The sequence below is a fragment of the Crocodylus siamensis genome, chromosome 1 (genome assembly GCF_052110815.1).
Source record: "Crocodylus siamensis isolate JL-2025a chromosome 1, ASM5211081v1, whole genome shotgun sequence".
In the NCBI taxonomy this organism is placed as follows: domain Eukaryota; kingdom Metazoa; phylum Chordata; order Crocodylia; family Crocodylidae; genus Crocodylus; species Crocodylus siamensis.
Window position 1 is genome coordinate 170,859,220 of NC_143395.1, and position 23,702 is coordinate 170,882,921.

A 23,702-nucleotide genomic window follows, 5' to 3' on the forward strand; every position below is an offset into this window, starting at 1 on the left:
GAATGTGAATTAGATTTGGTAACAGATGGTGCTGTGGAAATTAAAGGTGCTTTGCGAATGGAAGCGACAGCAGCTTGCCTCTTTTTCTCTCCTGTCTCTCTCTTTCATGCGCTTGATAGACGGGTATAAATCACAACAATCCCGTCTTGACAGCCAATTTCGAGAATTTGATCTGGTTAAAGACATGGCTTTCCTGCTCCACTCACTGAAACTGGCTTCTATTTTATTTTTATACAGCACCTTGTCATATTTAGGAAAGTGGAATCACCTGCCTCCCTTTAATGAAATTTTCTTTAATTACAGTTTTAGCTCTTTAGTGTTAATTACTTTCCCATTCAGACTGAGTTCTCAGACTCTCACAGGAATTTCCCCCCCGCTTTTTTCTTTTTCCTCCCCCCAACCATGCATATGCTTTCATTTTTCTAAAGATGCCTTTCATTGTTGGAAGTTGTTGTCAGATCCATTATAATTAGATCCTAATTATCAATATCATCATAATTGTGCAGGAAGAAAGCATCGCAAACAACTGTTAAAGTTATATCATCTCTTTTGATAGGAGAGAAGCCTTTTAGGAAGTACCCCAACATTATTTTTAAACTGGAGAGCACATGAAGATATGGATAACATGCTTTCCATACAAGTTGCAGCTACTCAGATTAACTCCTTGTAGCTACTTATGCCATCTCAAATGCCACATTTTTCAGAAAAGAACAAAATAAAATTCTAGAGCTGCTGTTTGTTCATGTCAACTTATCCTCTTTTCTAGTCTTAAAATTTGACCCTCTAATTTGATAAATTTTAGATATAATTTATACATTTTAAATACACATTTTTAATATAATATACATTTTGCAGTCATGGTGGCAGGTTTGAAAATAACTGGGCAAACTAGTGCCATGTTTAATAGCTTGGAGTTTCCTTAATTTTATGTTAATGGCTTTCAAAATTAAAAAGAATTTTAAAAAATAAATTAAATAAATCTCCTCAGGAAGTAAAGAGATCAATCCCTAGAGCTGGCAACTAACAGTTAGTAGAAATAAAGCTTCCTACTGGCAGTCAAATCAAATGTAGTAACAACTCAACGACTCCCTGCTGATAGCTGACAGCATGGTGTAACACACTGGGACAAACATTCACTTAAACACTGATTGTGGGAAAACTTCATTTTCCAACTCACTGTGTGTGTTTGTGTGTGTGCGCACACAGGCATATGCGTGTGTATGAAAAGGGAAGGGCTGAATATCAGACTGGCTAAGGAATCGGAGTCATTTTCTTCATAACTTTTCATGTTGAGTCTTTAAGAAGCTCAGGATCTGATATCATTTCTAGTCTACTTTTTAAAATCTCTCCTTCCCTATGAAATAGAGCTAGATTAAAAAAATCATATTTTTCTCTTGTTTTGTTTATAAAAATCACCTAAAGAATTAGGTAACGAGACAGGCAAATGTGTACATGCACCCACCTACATGTTCACTTAGAAAGACAGGAGAAAATCACTGAGATAAATTGTGGAAACTATGACGAACTTTGAGTCTGCCTTGAGACTGATGGCAATTTCTTTTTATTTTTTTTTCTCTCTTTTGAAAGTGATGAACAACAACTATGCCCTTGTGATCTGTAGTACTAGCTTTCTGACTGTTACAAGTAACTGCTTTTGATGCTGTAATCATTTCAAAATAATCCCTCTTTAGAAATCCTGTTATATTCTAGAATAAATCCTTTGGTTATTTTTCTGGTTTCTTCATTTTTTTCCCTTGAACAACCATAGTGTTGATGCTCTTTTGCTATTTTAATGAATTGCATAATTATTATTACTATTATTTCTGCTGTTGTTATCATAATCACAGTTCATGATTAGGAGACCTTTTGTCACTTTGCTTTGTACTCTTGGGATTGGACACATCAGGTAGACTTCACTTGATACTAGTCAAGGATACTAGATCAGAGAAAGCCAGGTGGATTTTTAACCATCTGTTTTCCACTGTATGCTAATATATGATGTAAAATAAAATAGTTTTCTTATAGTTGGATAAGATTTAATAAAATCTGGGGGAACGTTTGTTCACCAGAGCGCCCCAAGGGATGATGAGGTCGAACAGTTATAAACTACTGCAAGACCATTTCAGGCTGGACATAAGGAAGAATTTCTTTACTGTCTGAGCCCCCAAGGTTTGGAACAGCCTGCCATCGGAGGTGGTTCAAGCACCTGCATTGAACACCTTCAAGAGTAAATTGGATGCTTATCTTGCTGGGATCTTATGACCCCAGCTGACTTCCTGCCCCTCGGGCAGGAGGCTGGACTCGATGATCTTCCAAGGTCCCTTCCAGCCCTAATGTCTATGAAATCTATGAAAAGCCTGCCTTTCCCCGATCTTAATTTTCATACTACCATTCTAATAGACACGTTGCATCCTTTACACTATAACTTGTAGTTAGTACCAACAGTCCTTTAATATAAGTCTCTACAGTTCCTAAACAATGGATTCCCAGCTTAGTTGAAGCCTGTAAGCACTGTAGTAAGAACAGAATTTCATGTTTGAAACTAGCAAACTACTCGGGAAACAAAATGTAAAGAACAGCAATTGAATAGCCTCACAATTGTAAATTCAAACAGCAAGCATGTTTTTATTCTACACACCCCAAAGTGAAAATTAAGAATCAAGTATCAGCCTTAACTATTTGATTGCTGAAGTTTGTTAATGTATGTTGAAACCTAGTACATATTATGAATAAATAGAAACATACTTGTATCTTTTTTCATGGGGATTTCAGACACTCTGGAAGGATTTTCATTTAGCTGTTAACAATTTCTCACGTTGGTTTGTCTTCAGGGTGTTCCTTACTTTTGAGTGCTTGAAAACAGAATTGTCTGAACACAAGAAAACTTTATTGATCCATATCTATTTCAAAGACTTGCAATTTGTAGAAAAGGGTGAGTCTCTTTTCTGCAGAAATCTTACTGTCAAGGAGGCCTGTTAGTAGCACTGGAGACCGCAACAGATAAATACATTTTACATGCATATGTGCTGTATACCTTGGTTTTGTGACTTCTGTATCTGGGGGGAAGTAGGTTGCTTTCCTTTTGGAGGTTTCTTGAAACCAGTGTGTAATAGGTAACAGTGTCCTCCTGTCCCTTTACCAAACACCTGGTGTCTTGGCTCAAAGGTGCAAGGTCATTTAATTTTCTTCCCTGAGGACTCTTTTTGTTCCCAAGGGAATGCCTGGCGCAGAGAAGTCCTTGTGTGGTATGATAAAATTTAAATCTTGCTGCTTACGAGCACTGTGAATTTCAGCTTCACAAGTAAATTAATCTCAGGATCTTTAAGCTCTGTGGGTTGTATGCTAGAAAGCTTGTGCATGTCTAAGGATATATTTAATTAAAGCTACATTAGTGCATATATACAGACTTGTTAAAACACTTAGTTTGTCTCAATAATATTGATTAAATAGCAGTAGTTTGTTTAATCTAAGTGTATTTTTGCTATTATTCCATTACTTTGAAGTAATCAGGGTAATAGTCATCATTGGTGAAATATCACGTTAGTTATAAAGTAATGTCATAAGAATTGATTTGGACTTGGCAGGAATGGAAATCTCTCTCTCATATAGTGCCAAAGCCTGATTTAGATGATTAGACTGTGAGTTTTAAGCATAATCTCAGTTCATATAAACCATGTGTATTGAATAGGCTTATAGGTGACTCTATACTATGTAAGTATCCATTAGATGAAGGAACACCTCAGACAGTTAATTATGCAAAACATCATGTATGTAATTACATAGTATTATTATGTATTTAACGGTTTTATTGATTTGCCAGTTGCTCACTTACAGTATTTAGAGCTATAAACAAGAGATGCTCACCCTAAATTGAAAGAGGTCCAAGCAAATGAGTGAAGGATAAATTACATGAGTAATGCATTACTGCATCAGATCTAATCCTTAAATGAAGAAGCTGTCAACAATCATAATTTGCAAGACACTGGGGTATTGCAGGACCATTTCCTTCCCGTTAATAAAGTTTATCAACCAGGAAGTGCAGGGAATCGACTTGTAATGGAAAAGAAGCAATGGTGATTACTTACAGAAATAAAAGGCATGAGGAAAAATCGATTAAAACAATTCTACCTAAGTTTGCAGGGCAGGGAATTGTTATATTTATAAGTTAAGTTTGAAAATTTTGCAGTTTTCAAACAAGTTGGGTGTCCTGGGAAACTGGCTTTTGAACTGAAACTGAATGATTGTGTAGTCTTCTGTTCTCCTGTTTTAATGAGCATTGTGGTATGACTCAGTAGGTCGCATGCAGACTCATGATACCAACTGACAATTTGAACTTTTGGTTGCAAACTCCTGATCTCCAGATAACATAGGCTATTACTAATGGCAGGATGATGGCTACATGCCCTGCTTCCACAGCTCCCACTGTCAGCAGCTGTGAGCCATCATCTTTGGAAAGTAGCTGTTTGCCTACTTCATCTCCCCAGATAAAGATGGGATGGCAAAGACTGCTAGAAAGATTATTAGGAAGTAGAAACTTACATTTTTAAAAGTAGTTTAGCATTTGAACAGCAATATACAAATCATAGCTATTAATTCTTTGCACTGAATACTGCTGATTAGGTTGCATATGGACATTTGTTAATAAAGTCCTAATATGTAACAACAGTTGTTTTTTGGGGGGGGGGGGTGGTAAGGATTAGGAGTGCTTACAATTGCAATTAATGATCTCATCCATTAGGTTAACCAGGCAGACCTTAAGATATTTCTTATTAAAAGAAGAAATCCTTTCTGTTCCTTCCCCCAACTAAGCCAGTGCACCTTAATGCAATGATGATATGTTAGACCCAGCAGTTGTCAAAGCATCGTATTACTGTGATGCCATAATGACACCCTGTCTCTGTAAAGTAGTCATGTTTTCTCAAATCACACGTTGCACCGTTGATTTCTGACATGACACTTCATTCAGTCGCTTTCCTTTTCTTCAGCATCGCCATTCTCTGACAATAGCAGCTGGTGCCCATTTTCTACTAAGTGATTCACATTTTGCCACTTTACTAGAGTGCAATTAGCTGAAGCAGAAAAAATGCTCATTGTAAAGTGGCTCAGCTGAAATTGTAACTCAGCTCTGTAACAAGAGCTGGTGAGAGAGTCTCGAGGTGACTTGTGTGTCAGTGCAAGAAGCAACGTTTTGGTTTCCTTCCATGCAGATACTTTTTCCTTTTACATTCAGATAAGTGAACTACAGGAAATCACTGGCACATGCCTCACAGTTTTCAGTCTATTGATTCTGGTACAGAACAGTGCAATATTACTAAAAGTGTATGACAGAAAAGATGGTGTTTGTGGTTAAAACCTGGGCCTTTCATTATGGAGAATTGCCTTCATCACACACTGCCTGAGTATAATCTAGGCTGAGGCTTTGTTTATACCTTGGTTTTCACATGTACAAAATGACTTTTGTGAGACTATATCAGTTGCAATTTATTCAACACTTTGGGAAGTATTGGAAGGATGGCAACATTAAAGTGCAAAATGATAATTATTAGTGTGTGATAATACCTGTCTTGCTGAGGGCCATTTATAGTGGTTATAATTAAAAAGTGAACCATTAATGAGTAATGACACACTGTGACATCTATGACACCAAAGAAATGCTTTTCTTTGAACAGAAAATAACTGATCTCTCCTACCATTATGCGGAAACTCCGTAAATGTTGATTTTTACTTTTATTTTTAAAAGGGGACCATTCTGATGGCTGGAATGAATTGATGCATGCTTAGTTATTGTACAGCACTTCTGAAGGTAGTATTGTTTCCTTGCTTCTGCTAGATGCAGATTTTTGTCCTGTTTTGGAAACCCGTAATAAATAATAGAATTACAGTATACTCATAATATGATGTTTTATATCCCTTTAAAACAGGTAGAATGAAGGAAGGAAAGAAGAAGTAATATTCTAAACTAGTGGTCAGACCTTGATATAGGAAAATCTTTCATTGACTTGCATGGGAAGGTTTTCTCCTCCATGACTATGTAATTGAGCCCAATTAATTTATGCACTCCACTAAGGTATTGAACTGCTTTAGCCAATCTCAGCAGTATCAATATCGTTACTAGCCTGGGAAGTAGGAAGAAATATGAATGTAATGTAATTAACAGATTCATTAACGATTATTCGAAAATTATTTCATGAACATGAAGCACACAGTACATTGGTTACTGTATTTTTAAATGTTTTCTAAAGCAGTGAATTTGGTTTTGTAGCATCCTCTTACTATAACCTTCTGCCAGTAGTGTTTGTACCAAATTATTAAACCTTACTCAAATTATGGATTCCTGTATCTTGTAGTTATAAATGTGAAGGTTTATAGTGTGAGTGTGTGTGTGAACTTTTTTTGTTTACTTAGTTTAAAGTAGGCTTCCCACTGCCTTAACAGTCTATTGTCCATGGATACAGAAATGGAAGTTTTGTTAGAGCAAATGAGGGTCTTTTCTGGTGACTGAAGGTAATGTTGGCCTTCAAGCTGGTGTTTGCCTCCTGTTTATTCTTGAGTAGCAGAGAGATCTCTGAGAGAGCACACAGGGGCATGCTCCACCTCCAGTAGAGCTATCAACTATTTGCCTGAAAATAACAATAAAGAAAAAAACAACCCCACCAAGACTTTAAAATAAATATAGTACACTTTTATATGACATGTGTTATTTCTATTCATAAACCTTAACTAAATTTAGATTTTTATTAATCCAATGTGACCTAAAAAAATTCTGCATTAACAGCACAATGTGGAATTGGGCTTATTCTCTTTGAATGCAGATAAAGCCATCATCTTGAAAATAGCTCTTTCTGACAAAAAGGTGTTCTTTTGAAATAAAGTCTTATTCACTACATTCCTTTTAGAGTTAATGTGAATTTTAGTGCCTCTAATTTTAGATTGAAGTGAGGTCTAGAATAAAACCTACCGGCTGACAATTGAATTTATAGATAGTTGTGAATATTTCAGGCTTGAATAATAGAGCTGTAGAATTTCAGAGACAGAGAGGAAGAGAGAATTAAGCTCCAACTGTAGTTTTAGAATATAATGCAATAGTGTCTAGGAAGTCTTCAGTGTAACGAGCTAAGTCATAATTAGGAGGGAACTAGTCTCTTACTGAAATCTGGTCTAGGCATTATTCCAAATGATCAATATGATGGTGGCCCAACTTGTTTTAGGTGTAGATGGCTCTTCAGCCTCTTCTGTTCAGAAGCGACACAGAAAGCAAAGACTAAAGTCAGCAGAAAACATGTGCCTGTTTCCCACACACTTGTCAACAGCCCAAGCATGCACATAGCCTCTGCTGCTGCTGCAAGGAGTGCAGCAAGTTTCATCCACTGAGAGCAAAAGCTATTTTCTTGGCTCCTTGGAATGGTTAATGTTTGAACTAAATTTCGCCTACCTAATGTGCATCGATCCAGTTTACACCATTTAAACAGCAGCCAAAAGCAGATACACGTGGGTTAGCACTAGAAACTGCCACTTCAAAAGCATCAGCAGACTGGCTCTTACCTAACCAGATCTTGATCTTATAAAACAATCAGATTAAATTTTGGTTCTGACAGCTTCAAGTGGGAGAGACCTGCTTTTGTACTGGATAAGATAACATGCATCTGGACAACTAATTAGTTGTTGACTTAGTCTGAAGTAAGCCAATGATTGCTTTGGGAATGGAAGGGTGACGTTAGTACGTGTACCTTCATAAATTATTCCATTACCTAGAGAAAATTTACCTGTAGGATTCAGAAAGAGAAGAATGTACCACAAGCCCAGCGTCGTTAGACTCGAGTTCATGAAGTAACACACTGTGGTTGTAATGGTGAGACTTGACATAAGGAATCTCAACAAAAAGCTGGTGACAGAAAGACCAGGTGCTTGTATTCAATACAAAGGCCTCAGGACCAGCACGGAGAAATAAAAAACCCGCCAGTTGGTAGATTGCAAAAGAGATAATTGATATTTTTAATCATAGCAATATAAAATTCAGTGTCACAAAAAAGAGGAAGAGAGAGAGAGAGAGACAGAGAGACACCATGTTTTAGTACCCTAATAACTTCTAACTCTAGTCTAAGATCATAATGTATGTGAGAGCAGTCCAGTAATTATAAGGTAATAAGTGGAGTGGTGGTGTAAGTGCTCTAAATTAAAAGGAATTCGCAGAGCTGCTGTAAGTCAGTGCCGACCCGCTTTCTTTCAAACGTTGACTTGAGAAAAGTGCTTAGCCCAGAGTGCAAGTAGAGAGACAAGAGAGAGCTATCTATTAATTATGGCACTCATTAACAGTGACGGGTACAAGGCAGCAGGTGCAAAAGGAAAGGCATGCACTAGTGCAGGCTGGCAAGGGGATTTCTTCCCCCCCACTAGTTCTTGAGGAAAGGACAGCACAAGCAGATGGTCCAGAGCCATAAGATATTTTCACGGTTTTAACCTTCCCATTTCCTTAGCTTCTCCACTGACACACAATACTCGCTCCTCCTGTTTGCCCAACCCCAAATAAATATTGATTTTAAGTTTAGAGGGGAAAAACCCCCTGCCAAACCTCAGCCAGGTTGTTTTTCATATTCACATGGAATTTGTCTTTTAGAGTAAAATTAACCATTGTGAAGAGATGCTAACCAATGCCCTAGGGACACCTACACCCAAAGTTGTGTTGACATCTTGCTCTAGATGGATTTTTCTAGTGAGGGGCCATGATCTATTTATTTATTTTATTTAGTTCTATTCATTTATTATGATTTTTAACTCCTTGGAGAGGGGCTGGGCAATGGGGGCCGGGCAGTGACATTCACCTACTTAATTTCCTCACACCTTGGAGCACCTTTCAAAAGATCTCATAGTGCCCTCGGAGAGAGAATCACAGTAATTTGAGTGAACTTATGTAGTGGTTGTATTTCTGCTTAGAAAAAGTCACTGGAGAGTTGCTCAGGACTGTCATCTGTACATTAGCAGCTTCTCAGAAGAGTGTCAAAGGCTTTGCTCAGCAAGCCATTTACTATTGTGGTTTTATAATTACAGCTGCACACAGGAAAGGTAATATCTGATCAGAAACTTCCCAGTTACTATTCTTTTCCAGATAATAAAAGAAAAAGGACAGTTTAGTTTTGGGTGCAGAAAAGAAATAGATTTTTTTTTGTGGGTGTGTGGGGCAGGGAGTATGGAGTAAAAGTCTTGTTACTCTGCTTTCAACTCTGAAAAGGCAAGAATTAAGAAATAGGGCAGTTAAGAATCTCACCTTTTGAAAGACAAAACTTTTATCCATTTCCTCCATTTTTTTTTACCCAGAATGTAACATGTAAAATGTCAACTCCTATAGAGTTCTAGATATATGTGGTACTGGCATAGTTATTACTGGTTAGTCTGAGGATAATGGCTAAAAAGTAATTGCAGCCAGAGCTGATGAATCATTCTACTTAGATTTTGTAAAACTGGAGTCCAGCCTTAATTATTTGTTAGAATCTCAAGATGATGTGTTACTCCATTACTAAATAGCTATATATAATGCAGCAATTTTAATAAAAAAAAAAAGTGAGTGGGAGAGTTATTCCTGAATTCCAGGGTCAGATCAATAGACAGTGCAGTCATGCTTTACTGAAATATGATGATAAACATTTGTTACCAAGCAAAACATTTATCTGTTCAAACTTAGAAGTGTTTGATTTCATTGAAGGTAGAATTTATGCAAGGAGTTTTGCAGGGGGAGAAAATGAAATGCATTCTAGCAACCAAATGGGGTTTTGAATTCTTTGACTCACCAATTGACAAATTCCGAATTTAGAGAGTTGCTTTGAAATTGACATGCAGCCTAGAAGTTGGAAAAATTGGGGGGGGAGGGTGGAGTGGACGATTTGGTTTCTTTAAAGTTTTTGTTTACTGCCTGTCTGAAGCTTTGATAAAGCTCTGTCATGCCATTATGCTGATTACCTTCATGTAGAACAAGAGGTATTGACTAACGAATGAATGATGTGCGGTCCCTAGCCCTTGCAGAGCAGTCTTAAAGAGCACGGTCTTTAATACACAGAATATTTTCTCCTCTCTTCCACAATGCAGGCTTCTCTGCAGAATGTCAAGCAAAGATCGACACATTGATTCTAGCTGTTCGTCATATATCAAGACGGAACCATCAAGCCCCGCCTCTTTGACGGACAGCATCAACCACCACAGCCCTGGTGGCTCTTCAGACGCCAGTGGGAGCTATAGTTCAACCATGAATGGACATCAGAATGGGCTGGACTCGCCACCCCTCTACCCTTCCGCCACGGGGCTTGGAGGCAACGTGCCAGTCAGGAAACGATATGACGACTGCTCCAGTACCATTGCTGAAGATTCACAGACCAAGTGTGAATATATGCTGAACTCGATGCCCAAAAGACTGTGTTTGGTGTGTGGTGATATTGCGTCAGGGTACCACTATGGGGTGGCTTCCTGTGAGGCCTGCAAGGCTTTCTTCAAGAGGACAATTCAAGGTTAGTGCTTGTTCACACTTTTCTCTGGCTGTGTTAAACGGTGTAATCCCAGTGACTCCTCTTCCTCCTCTCTCCCATGAACTCTTTATATTTCCAGTATCTGGCACAACTGACTTGACTCATGTAAAACTCCTTTTGCCTTCATGTGGGAGGTCTGTCTGAGCTAAAGGACTGTCAGGTCCAGCCCACAAGCATTTCTGTTTTGACTGTCAAAGTAGGCAAAACTGTGTGGCACCCTACGCATCTTCAGGTTTCTGGACTTTTTTTTTCCTCAGTAGGAGATCCTCAGGGACATGGATAAATAATTGCTGTTAAGAAAACTGGTTGTTTTCTGAAGGTTGCCATGGCTACTTCTTGAGTAGGCCTCCTTGAACCTACCCTTGTTGTGCATAAGCATCTTGCTGCATACTTTGCTCCTAGTTGTAAAATGGCACTTCAGTGGTTGGCGAAATCCAGTTTATTTTTGTTAAAGCTCTAATCCATTTAGAAATGAAACAAAATGTAATGCTGTAGTGTTTTGTGTGCATCAGTGGATTAGTCCCTGGCCTTTCACCTCTAAGACCCTACTGCAGCCTTAACCAGATTCACCAAATATCTTTCAGATAACATTCTACGTGAAATAAGTTAGTGAGCTTCAGTCTTGGTCCTATAATCCGCATTACAAACCTGCTTCTAATGCTTGTCAAAAGCCACCATGTATTTCAGCATTAAACGATACAAATGTGATAGTTTGCACATCCACTGGTTTTACCCAGGAAGCCAACATAAAGAAAATAACTGTTTACTTTCATTTAGATCTCATCTTCTCAAGTCAAATTGAAGATGTTTTGTTTGAAGAATGTGAGGCCAATCCCAGCCTCTTCTGGAATATAGTGTCACATTAAATTAAGGTCTAGCACCCAGACCCAAATTTAACTCTTCAGCAAGAGTGGCTTGATATTTCAAAGTTTCCAAACACCTGGAAAAGCTCATTGAACACAATGAGGTAGTCAGTGTCTTTGAAAAGTAAGACACGTGTGCCAGAGAGCTTAAATTTGGGTGTATTTTCTTAGCTTCTGGCACCCCTATTTGAAAATACTGACCTAAGTTTCTTGACTGTATAACTACATATCTAATGTAAATTTGGTGGAGCATTGTTTTGATTTAGCCACTCCTAGCTGTGTTCTTGAGCCCTTCTATAAAACTGTTAAAAGTCCCTGCACCCATTTTTTTTTAGTTTCCCCTCTCACTTCTCTTCTCCGCCAAAGTCCTTGCATTGTTGCTGAGGAAAGCAGGATGCTGCTGCTGATTCTGCAGCCTGCTGGTGGCCAGGCATTTAGGTATGTCCTTTTTTTACAGAAATTTGAGATGTTCCCTTTCCTCAGTAGGCTGAGTAGTGGCTTCCACTAGGCTTCCCAGTCTTTTCCACCTGGAAGCTTTTACTTAGATCTATACAATGGGCTTAGTCATATACTTCTTACTCAGGCAAAATTGCTATTAAAATCAATTAAACACATTTTCAGTAGCATGAGAAATACAATATTTGTAACATCAGACAGCTCTACTGTTGTATAGGTGGATACCAAATGATTATTAAGATTGTTTCTGGTGTTACATTGTTGTCAAAGGGACTTAAGCATGCTATTAAAGTTAATCAAGTTAAAGCTTTTCTGAATTGGGGCCCATGCTAATATAAAACAGCCATTGTATATTAATGAGGTTGCAACTGTTTGTTACAATTTTCAAAAGAGGAACATTGGATTTTAATTGTTGTTATGAAGTTTGAAGCCACTTTGTTTGCAGAGTTAGTGTATACTTATTTAGATTCATTTGTACATTACGTAGTCAGTTTGAGTGCAGTTACAGTAATTACACATGCATACAGACCTCAGGCCTTGGCTTCATAAAAATCAGACCTTTTGAGTTAGATAATTTCCTTTGACCTTCAAAAACATTATCAGGAAGGTTCAACAGTTTATACAGTAGAGTAATAGATATTTTGAAGCTACTAAACTTCAACGAACATGGTTTTCATAAAGAACCTTTAATTACTGTGCAATAAGTATCTTACAAACCAAATAGATACACCATTATTTTAGTTCTGTCTTCATTGTGAAATAAAGAAGCTAACCCTGTAACTGAATAAAACCTTGACTTCCGGCATTAATGAATAGCGTACAATTTTACCCTATACCATAGACAGCAAATTTCTGGGCCTTGAAGTACAAGACAGAAACATCGTTCTCCAGATTAGCAACTTGGACTTGGCCATACAACTTAAGCTGGCAGCTGAGCAGAAGCTTTCAAGAAGGATACAGTACTAAGTGCATAAGCAGGTGTCACTGCACAATGACAAAGAAAAATATGCAACGTGGCAAATAAAAGCACTGAATGGAAAAGCAAAAATAAAAGAAATCAAGGAAGGGGTAGAAAGATGCCACCTTCATTTAACATACAGGGTTGTCTTCATTAATGTTATTGACTAAGGCTAAGTACAGACACTCAAAAAGACTGAGGCTGAATCAATTCAGTCTTTGCAAGTTAGTCTAAGTTGCAAAGATTAAACTGAAAAACAATGACACACATTTACCTTTTATTCAGGAAATGCAGCCACATACCTGCAGTGGCTCAGGCCAGAAGCTGTGGGGTGCTAGAGCACAGATCTCTCGCACTTCCTCTTCCCGCTGCTCCCAAGGTCTCTCGGATTTGTAGTCCAGCATCTCAGAAGCAGGACTGTACAGGGTTGCTTCCTCTTCCTCTTCCAGGTACCTCTGGGATGTGTAGTCCACAGTTGCAGCCAGCAGTAACTTTAAGCAAGTTTAGGAGCAGGGCAAACTGTACTCAGGGGAAGTGGGGTTTATCTCCCCTCCATGGCTCCAGACCCCAGCCAGGGTCACGTGTACCGAGCTTCTGTTCTGTTACAGGTTTAAACCAGTTTCTGATCACTTAAACTAGTTCATGTGTAACTTCTCTCCCTAGCCCAGAGGTCCAAGCTGAAAGTGTTGAGTACTTTCAAAACATACTAAGATAATGAAAATTGAGCATCTGGGTGGATCAAACTATAGGACATAAGTGACCTAAAGTAACTAAGGCAAAGATGCCCTTTATAGTTTAGGGGAGGAGTAAGCTGAGATGGCTTTGCATTTGAACATGTATGGATATCTCTTCTTGATTTTTTGGTAGTCATTTTCCACAAAGGACAGAATTTAGCCAAAATATTCTTGAAGTTACTTTTTCACTATATGGTCTCTGAGTTCATGTTTCATATTGCAGTTTATACATTGGTATAAACAGTTTTAGTTCATTATTAAAGAAGAATAAATAAGAAGATATGCAGATACAAAGAGGGACATAAATAAGGAACAAAAACTTGTAGGAATTTGTAAGAATTGCTTATCTGAAATAAAAGAATTATTTTTTTCAAATTATAATATTTCATTTCTATTAGGGAATTAAACATAGGTTTCTGTGTAAAAGGCTGCATGTTACTTATCAGACTTCCCTAAGTTACTATTCATAAACTACTAAGTGAGCTCACATTATAGCTCACAGCATTTCTCAGTTGAAGTTATTGGCAAAACTCCCATTGACTTCAGCAGGTGTAAGGTTGGGCTGATGCACTCAGGTCATGAAGTCAGTTTTTTGCCCACTAAGAGACTGATACACTTTTCATTGAAGTCAAGGGAGTTCTTTCCATTTTCTTCAGAAGAGCATATTGAGACCGAAAATGAGACATTCACACTTGTGAAGATAGCCAGCACCACAGAAAATTTACTTCAACCCTCAAAAGAGACTGTTGTGTTGCCTAGGGCTTACTCTGGCCTGGCTCTTTGTACAGAGTAAGTTTTACCTTCATTCAAATGGTCAAAGGGACATATACTGTGTTTACAAAAGTTTACTAGTATTTAGTAACTACTAGGTGATAATTCCACATTTTCAGATGGAAAGATTTTGTTTAAAAAAAGGCAAAACTCTTCAGGCTGAAACGGTGCATAATCTTCAGCTAATTTAGTACTAAAATGTGAGGAAATGTTGTTAAGAATTTTGAGTTACGAGAGGATGAAAGCAATATACAGCTTCCTTTGCTAAATATTTTATTCATTTTTCATGCAGATAGCTCACAAACCTCTGACTTTTGAAAAATACATGTAAATAGTTTGGAATAAAGATGGCATCAGCATTGATTGGAAATAATTGTAATAATTATTTAATTGAAAAAATTAATTAATTGAAAAAAATCACAGCTTAGTATACACCATGAGGATCCCTTCAGGTCTGAGTAGAATCTAATGAAGTCTGCCCACCTGTTTTTTTGAATCACCTAAGAGATGGAAGAACTGGATGTTCCCTCTGCTCGGCCTAATGCTCACAGAGCTGCTGCTCTTAGGTTGCTTCTTGTATAATTTACGTGACGGCTGATTGCAAACGTCTCACAGAAATACACACACAGCCAAATCCTTCCCAAAACTGGCTTAACATCAGGGACAGTAGAAAATAGCAACTGCTAAAAATAGTCATGGTCCACTGATTTTTAGGGTCTCTCCACAGTTTTTGCTGTGCTCCATAGTATCTAGAAAACTCAAAGATTTCATTAAAATATAGAAATACAGAACAAGATTTTTAGATTCAGCTCTGTGCAAAGGTCTTGGCCTGAGCCTCTAACTGTGTTTCATGTCCTATATATTTTGTAACAATAGCTCAATGTAAATTTGTATCTCGTAGATTTTATTTACACTATCGTGTCAAAATCTAATTAATACATGCTTTTCATTTAAAAACATGTAGTTGCTCTGTGCTTCTAACTCAACAAAAGTTTCATCCAAAAAGCGGCAAAAGTCCTGTTGTCTTCAATAAGGGCAGGATTGGCCCCATGAGGTTTAAAAGTTTTCAAGTATTTTCTGTCCTTTTTTTTCTGCCTAAATGAAGTAGAAAACTCTAGTGACTATTGTCCTTAACCTAGAATGAAAATGCAACATGAAAAGAACAACCAATTGCTGAGCCAACAGCTGGGTAGCAAGATTGTTACAAAGATTTCACAGTTTACTTTATTTCCTATTGGCCAACAATTAAGTTGATGCCACTCAAATTTATATATTTGCAGATACAGTCATGTGATTCCAGGGTTGCTTCCCCCCACAACTCCCAACAGACACAAAAAAACATGGGATGAACAGCACAGTAGACTGCAGTCTTCCATTTATTCACAGGTTGGGTAATGCATGGCTAGTGAGACAATAGAAACGTGGTGCTGTCTCATTTATGTACCTTAATCCTGAGTGCATCAGTCCTGGTACATATCAGCCCGGGTAGCCAAAAAATGTTCCATCATGTGAGTAGTTATGGTCTTTAAGAACTGGACTGAGACCGCTATCTCATTTTATGTTGACTACCTAAGAGCCTTCAGCTTCTTTGGGCTGCTGTAGTGTGGCTCCTGAAGTACACATCACACCTTGTTCGAACTACAAGCTATATACCAATGCTCATGGACTGGATCATCTCTTTTACCTTTTGAGTTATGCAAAGTTGTTTTTATCCCTATAGCATTCCATTTTTCTAGTGCTCTTTTAAGTGCAGTATTTACCCATTGCTGAGCCAATTTAATCTGCACATTCGCAAATGCTTTACAGTAAACATATTCTTTTAATCAGCAAGGTAATCAGGAAAGGTAGAACTGGTTATGTAAATTCAGATAAGGTGACATTTAAAATCTATGACAAAGTTTGGTTCTGGTTTACGCATGACCTGAGTGGTTCCTAAAGGTTAATTGGCACACCTTGCAGCTGGCTACATCTGCAATGACACGGCACAGGATTTTTTTAAGAAATGGAAACAAAGACAGATTTTATACGGCTTTTCAACATCTAAGATTACATCTCATATAGGAAGGTAGGGGCAGACTAGAAGCTTTGGTGCAGTAGTCTGTGGATCTTGGCTTTGGTGCAAAGATGGCAGCCCTCCAGTGAACCTGACACTCTGTGTCACCTGAATCTATCATTACCCGATTAAATCATTCACCTTCCTTATATAAGTAAAAGCCTTTACATCAGCATTTCTTTAAAAAATGTTTTAAGTAAGCAAGGATGGAGTCTCCCTCCAGATTCCTCTGAGCCCATCAGTCAACCAAAATCTTGGGAAGGTATTTTTAATTCCCTCCTACACATCCCTCCATCTCCTCATAATGTCATTGTGCAACTATGGCAGCAAAACAGGATGAGACAATAAAATATAAACACGCTGAAATCTGAGAACAGAGAGAAGTTTAAAAGGATACTGGTGGTTCTATCATTTTTACTATCCCTGTTTCCTTTATAGCCTTGTAAATTATACACTGCATTTAGCTTACAGGAGAATAGGAATGAGGATTCTGATTTTGGCGTGGCTGTTTAAAACCCATCAGAAACACTAGAAAAGAGACATGGTTTATTAATAGTGCTGGGTACAGTGGCACCTGTCGGTGCCTTTATAATTAGGGCTGGTTCTGTATTGCTGCCATAAACTTGAATTTCTGAAGATGTCTGACTCACCTATAAAACTCCGTCTAGATTGAAAGAAGACACAAGGTCTTAGCCAGCAAGTGGTTTTTAAACATTTTTCTATATATTTTTTATTTTTGTGGAAGTTGCCAGATTGACAGTCCTAGAGACTGAAGTTCACTGTGTAGCTGTGGAACGGAAACTTAGCAGGATAACTGCAACCTTCCTCTGGTCTCTCTGCCAGTGTGTTCAGTGGATAGACTATTAGTGGATGGGTGGGATGGAGGAGAGGGGAGAGAGAGAGATCAATTGAGTTTCCATGTTCCTTGTGACGTAGACCTTTCTGCCATGACTGCTGAGGAGATGAGTTTACTGTGATTTGAAGTCAAGAATATGTGATACTTCTTAGGCACTTATCACCTTGTAGTATTGGTCCTACCATGGCTCTTGTAATGCTTTTTCTTATGGTGGGTATCTGTCAACTGTACATCAGGCAGCTGACCCAATCATTTCATGTAAAACAGTACCAAACAGGATCTTTATAATTTCTTCTCCAACCTGCATGTGCGTGGACTGCTGGTAGCAGAACAGTAACATTTGAAAAATTGCATTTTACAAGTGATGAACATTGCTTTTAGTTCTTCTACAGTGCAATAATGGTCCTTTTTAAACTGAAATGTAATGAGTTTAATAGTTTTCAAACTAAGTACTGTTGCCAAATCCTTGACTTGCCATGTAGAGAGATTTCAAAATCAGACATTTAACAGGAAAGCAAATTCTAGTGTTAGGAAAATCCACTGGTATATACATACATGGTTTTAGAAACCTACAAAAATGAAGCCATTTAGGTCAGATTTATAAAACATTCTCTAATAACAGTTTTGTTCCTGCTGTCAAACGTGTGAAAACTTGTGGACATGTCAATTGCAGGCGAAATTAGGTTCAAATAGCATATAATTGAATTTAGGCACTTCCTACATCATTAAGGTGAAGTAGAGGCCTGGATGAGGTACTGAATTTGTCAACTAGGCTAGGGACAGAAGTTGTACATAAACTGGTTTAAGTGATCAGAAACTGGTTTAAACCTGTAGCAGAATAGAAGTTCAGTTCACATAAACAAGTTTCAAAATGGCTGAAACTGATTTAAGATAAACCTGACTGAATGTAGTATCAGACTTTACTGATTTAGGTCAAACCACTTAATGAAACTTCTGTCCCAGACCTCTTCTGGGTTTAATTTAAATCAAACTCCCACAGCATCCCCGTATGCTTTCTAGTCCTGGGCTGGGCTGTGTTCCTACCCCTCTGCTCCCTAGCAGGAGCAGTGAGTGCTGGCTCACTGGCCTCAGTAGTAGCCTCAATGGACCCTCCTCCCTCCCCCGGCAAACTCCAGCGGGGTTTGAGACCAGGGAGGAGGGTTCAACTCATCTTTCCCTAAGTACAGAGCTGCCCTGCTAAAATCTTTGTGCTGGCTGCGATTGTGGACTACAAATCCCAGAGGAACCTGGAAGCAGGAAGAGGAAGTGATGAGCAGCCCTGAGAGTCCTGTTGCTGGTATTATGGACTGCAAATCCCAGAGACCTCAGGGGATTAGGAAGAGCAAGTGAATACAGAGCGTAGGCTGCTTTTATAGTTATTCAGTTATAATTTTTCAGAGAAGGACCTGTTCTTGGTTCTTGTTCAAGCTTTTATGAATTCAGTGCCACTACCTCCCCCGATCTGCCCTGGCAGGGTGGGGGGAAATTCTCCAGCTCCAGCAGGCAGGGTGGGGGGAAATTCTTGGAGGGCTCTCTTCCCTTTGGCAGTGGCTGGCAGGTGTTTTCTAGCACTCCCCAGCTTCTGGTTTGAGCCAATGAAGGCATGTGGCTACATTTCCTGAATCAAAAGTGAATGTCTTTTCATTTGCTTCTGGGTTCAATCTCTGCAGCTTAGATTAACCTGCAAAGACTGATCAATTCAGTGGGCTTTTTGACTGTCTGCACTTAGCCCTAGAATTAAGCTTAAAATATCCTGGTTGACTTCAAACTTGCTAACCTTATTCATACAAACAGTCCTTCTGACTTGTATTGAGTTGAGTTCTACATTCAGCTGAATGGTTTGCAAGAATGAGCAAATTTTATTTGGTCCTCTGTTCAGTTTATATAGGGCCTGCAAAATTCAAATGCATTTTCAAATCCAATGAAAACTTTTTCCTTCTCTCTCTTCCTAAATTAGCCAATTTACTTCTTCAAGCATCCTGCTGTCCTGGAATTCTCTGAAAGTATTCTGTTTTGTTCAGATTCTTATACTATGCTCATCACTATGGTTTCTAAGTGCTTTTATAATCCATTCTCTATTTTTAAAATGTAATCAATTACTTTTTCCCTTAAAAGCAGATTTTTTTCTTTCAGGTAGTTTCATTATATTTTTATTACTTTATATTTTAAAAGAAAAAGGTAAAGCAGGGTGACAGAAGATAGAGTAACATTTGGGTTGGATATACCTGAACTTGGATGTGGTATGTGGCTCACAGGCGAGTTCTCTTGTGCTGCCATTTTTTTGACAGTTGAAGAAATGCATCAAAATCTTGGTCAACTGCTGATTCTTACAGACCCAGACTTATGGATATTTACTGTCTGTCGTTGGAGTGAGCTGCCTTTCCATGCACCAAAAATTTGGGGTTGCCCACAATTCAGATTAGTAATTCTCAAGTGGGATGCCACTGCTGCCACTGCTGTGGTGTGAAACTGCCCTGTGCACCTCTGTTTTCAGGAGACAGGTCAGAGCCAAACTGAGAAGCAGCTGCAAGAGAAAGACATGCCGGCTTGCACTATGATATGCAAGCAGGTATTCTACTGCAACTCTTCTTGGTTCAGCTTCAACACATCTTCTGAAAATGGAGATGCATGGGACAGCTGCGCCTGGTGGCAGCAGCATCTGTCTGCAGGCTGTTGCCCTCTTAGGGTGAAACTGCCCCAGGCACCTCTGTTTTCAGGAGGCACATTTGAACTGAACACGGAAGAGCTGCAGCAGAGTCAGCGTGCCTGCATACATAATGTAATGCAGGCAGGTGTGCCTTTAGCTGTGTGTTCCTGTAGCTGCTTCTCAGTTCAGTTCCAGTGTGTCTCTTGAAAACAGAGGCACACGGCACAGTTCCACCTGCCCTGTATGCCTCTTGTTTCCAGGAGACGTATGCAGGGTTGGACTGGGAAGGGCAATGGCAAGAGCATGCGTTCCTGTCACAGCTGCTTCCTGATCTGGCTTCAGGAGATGCAGCTGGCTGTGGTGGCAGTGGCAGAGACTGTATCATGTCACCCCCCTGGATAGCCCTTTCCCTCCTCCGGGGCCTTGTGTCATGGTACAGTGGATATAGCACTACTGTGGGAGCCAAGAAAACCTGGTTTCTAGTCCCAGATCGGCCGTAAATAGAATGTATGGATTCTGCCAGCCACTTTATCTTTATTCCTGCATCCTTAAAAAGGGGAGAAATCCTTTTGCAATGAAGTTTGAAATCTATTGATGGAATAATTGCCAAGGATTTTGTCCCTTATTTAGTAATGAGGGACTAATGATCCTCACTGTTTCCAGAAGAACCTGTTTTACCAACCTTCTTCCATACCTCCTCTTACACAGTAATGGACCTATTCCCAGAGCCATCTTTCCACTACTAATACTTTTAATCTTTCAGATCAGATTTCTAATAGGGTTCTACTGCATAAGGGCCCTGCATTTTTAGTATAGTCACCTTTTACCTTCTATGCTTTGAACTTTCAGGGTCCAAACTTCTTAACCTGCCGCTTTGCACAAGTAGCTGCCAAGACTGTCCCAGGATCTCAGTGATATCCACTCGCTTACCCAGACTGAGAAAACAACTCATTCCCCAAATACCATGCTGCATCAATTTCCAAGCTCCTCTTGGGGCCCATGTGTCATACAGGGAATCCCTAATGCCTTATTTTATTTTAGGTATCTCTGTCTTTAAGATGAAAATGTGGTATTTTTACCTATGGAAAAAAATGAGCCATGTGAAAAAAAAGCTGTCTCTCCAAGCATTTAAAAGCAGGCAGACTACAGATTATGTACTTATGCTTTAACGTTCTAATTGCTAACTCAAGATCAAATACCATTATTTTTTTTGATGGATACATCTCCCTTGTAATGCCCTACATGTCATTTGTATTTTCATGCCTTTTGGCCCAGTTAATAAAATTAAAACCATTAGCAAAATAAGCAGATGCTTTAAAATAAACATTTTTCTGTGTGAGAGGAAAGAAAAGGAACTCAGGGTTGATATAAATCCCAATGCATTATTGCAATACAGGGCAGTTGTGTGTGGGAAGTGAGGATTTGACATATATTTTTATTTTGAAACGTCATACTAATTTACATTATTCAGCCCTTTAACTGCCAAACTGTAAAAGTCCATTAAGCTACTGAAAGGAATATACAAATTATCCACTGGCATTTCAGGCAGGAGTTTTACATATACCCTGTTATTCTATTAGCCAGCTCACTGCAAGATTCTATTAAGGAATAAGTGAGAAAATTATATTGCCTGCAAACTAATTGTACAAAAGACTTTGAAATAAGTAATCAGAAGCCACTTCGTTCTGTAAACCAGCCAGGAGATATTATAAATTGCTCTATTTCTCTTGTCAGCCCAGTTTAAAGACCCTGAGCTGCCATGTTGATTTTGTATAACACCGCTACCTCTCCAACTATTGACAGAATGGGGCAAACTCAAGTTATGCTAGTAGTAGCTGCCCAATTCGCTCGCTAGCATTGTCTCGCTAATCTGGACCAGAGAATGATAAAACATCCTCCTAAATTCTGATGGCCTTTAGCATATATATGCAACACTGAACTGTGGAGTTAGCTAAGTGTTTGCAGAAAACAGTTTTGTCTTTTCCACGGTTTTTAGTACACTGAAGAAAAACAAGGGACCTTATGATCTGCAAGGTGCAATAAATTTGAACTGTTACCAAAATAGTTGTAATAATGTTAGTGGGTGCTTGGGACAGCACATTTTTAGAATAATATACTTTCATTTATAGAACAACAAAATTCAAGGAGGCTTCAAGGACAGCTCAGGAGTAACCTAAGCCTATGTACAGAGACATTCAGTAGACTAATGTGACTGTGTATGGAATGGAGATGACTTGTCTGATTCTGAGTACAACATTTACACTCTGGACACATTTTAAAGTATTGTTCTTTATTGCTAAAATTGTGATTTCCTCATTCATTTGCAACCAAGAGAGATTTTGATCTTCACTATAGAAGTAAATCCTGAGTAGGGTAACTCCATTGACTTCATCACAGATGCTCTGAACTTGCAGCAGAGAAATTAAGATCAGTCTTCTGATATAGAAAATGATTTATTAAAGCAAGACAGTTTAAATGGATAAAGAAAGCTTCATTATTTTGCCAAATTATTGGATTCTAAGTGATTGGAATAATGTTGCCATATAACCCTATTTATTTGCCCTCTTGATAAACATTTTGAGACAATCAGTTGTCACTCTTGTGGCACGACAGCTATGTGCAACAGTCTTTACACACTTCTCTTTCATCTAGTCCTGTTTCCCAAGGTTTTCAATATAGCTGAAACCTTCAGGATAATGCATTAGAACTGTATGCCATGGAAAATTACTCTCTTCACCCAGTCTCCCAGTGTTCAACCCCACTTCACTTCAGCATCTACACCTGCACTTTTACATGAAGATAGTAATTTTTTCTAAATTCATCCAGAAAATTACTAGCTGCTCTACAAAGGGAATCAGTGGTTAGTGTTTTGCGTGCAGAATTATTAGTTAGCAAGTTTTGAATATAAATCCTGCATCTGTTCCTGGCTTTCTCTTTGACCTTGAGCCTCTCCTGATCCTCTGTTTCATTTTCTGTGAGCAAGGATAAGAACTTATATGACATAATGTTGTAGTTAAATGTTTCTGAAGTGCTTGTAAAGCAGGTATTGCCTGATGGTGGAGACATCTCATTGGAGGGAGGTAGTTCAGCCTGAAAGGAAGGTGTAGACCTTGGGGCAAGGTCTTATTCCCCACATCCTTTTTCTCCTTGGTCCCAAAATATTCTTTACCAGCTTTGTTATCAGAAAGAAGTCCTCTGGACAGACACTTCCCCATAATTTACTGTACTGCATATTGCCTGCACATAATAAGCCAGTGATACTCTGGCTTTCAGGCCATATCCAGCCCCTAAAGCCATGTCTTCTGCCCCATGGGTCTCCCCACAGGTCTAGAAACTTGGTGGCAATGTTCATTGTTGCTCCCCTGAAGGCAAATGTCTTGATCTGTGAGGAGCCTTGCTGGCTGGATGACATGGCAGTGTGTGCTAGATTTTGAGGCTGGATCCAGCTTGTGGGGCCAGGCCAGCATATGTCCAGATCCAGCGAGCACCAGTTAACTTTGTATGCCAACCTTGTGCATGGGATCTGGTCTGTGTACCAGCCCCATACCATTCATCTGACCTGCAAGGACAGAAGGTTGAGTGCTATAATATTAAGCAGTGTTTTTCTTATTAGCAAGGAACTGAAGGGCCCAATTCAAATTGTAAGTTGTGCATGCAAGACTCCAGAGCGATCAGACATGTCCTGATTATGCACTCTTTTTGCAAGCATTACTAATTCAGCCATACAATAATGCTCTAAATGAATAAAGCTTGTCCAGCCCTGTTAAGGTTGTGCAAAGTCTGTTGGTTTTATTGGCAAAAATGCATTAAGTTACAATGCTAATTTAGTGAGAGATTTCTGATGGGTTTGTCT

At 38.8% G+C, this 23,702-nt stretch overlaps 1 protein-coding gene across 9 annotated transcripts in view; it reads left to right on the plus strand.

Annotated features, from left to right (window-relative positions):
* ESRRG (estrogen related receptor gamma) overlaps nt 1–23,702 on the plus strand; it is a 516,894-nt gene that overhangs the window by 334,557 nt on the left and 158,635 nt on the right. For all 9 annotated transcript variants that reach the window (XM_090048878.1, XM_090048889.1, XM_090048897.1 and 6 more), the window contains one exon: nt 10,078–10,493. In XM_090048878.1, coding sequence (XP_089905004.1) covers nt 10,078–10,493 — 416 coding nt within the window. The remainder of the gene's footprint in view (nt 1–10,077; nt 10,494–23,702) is intronic.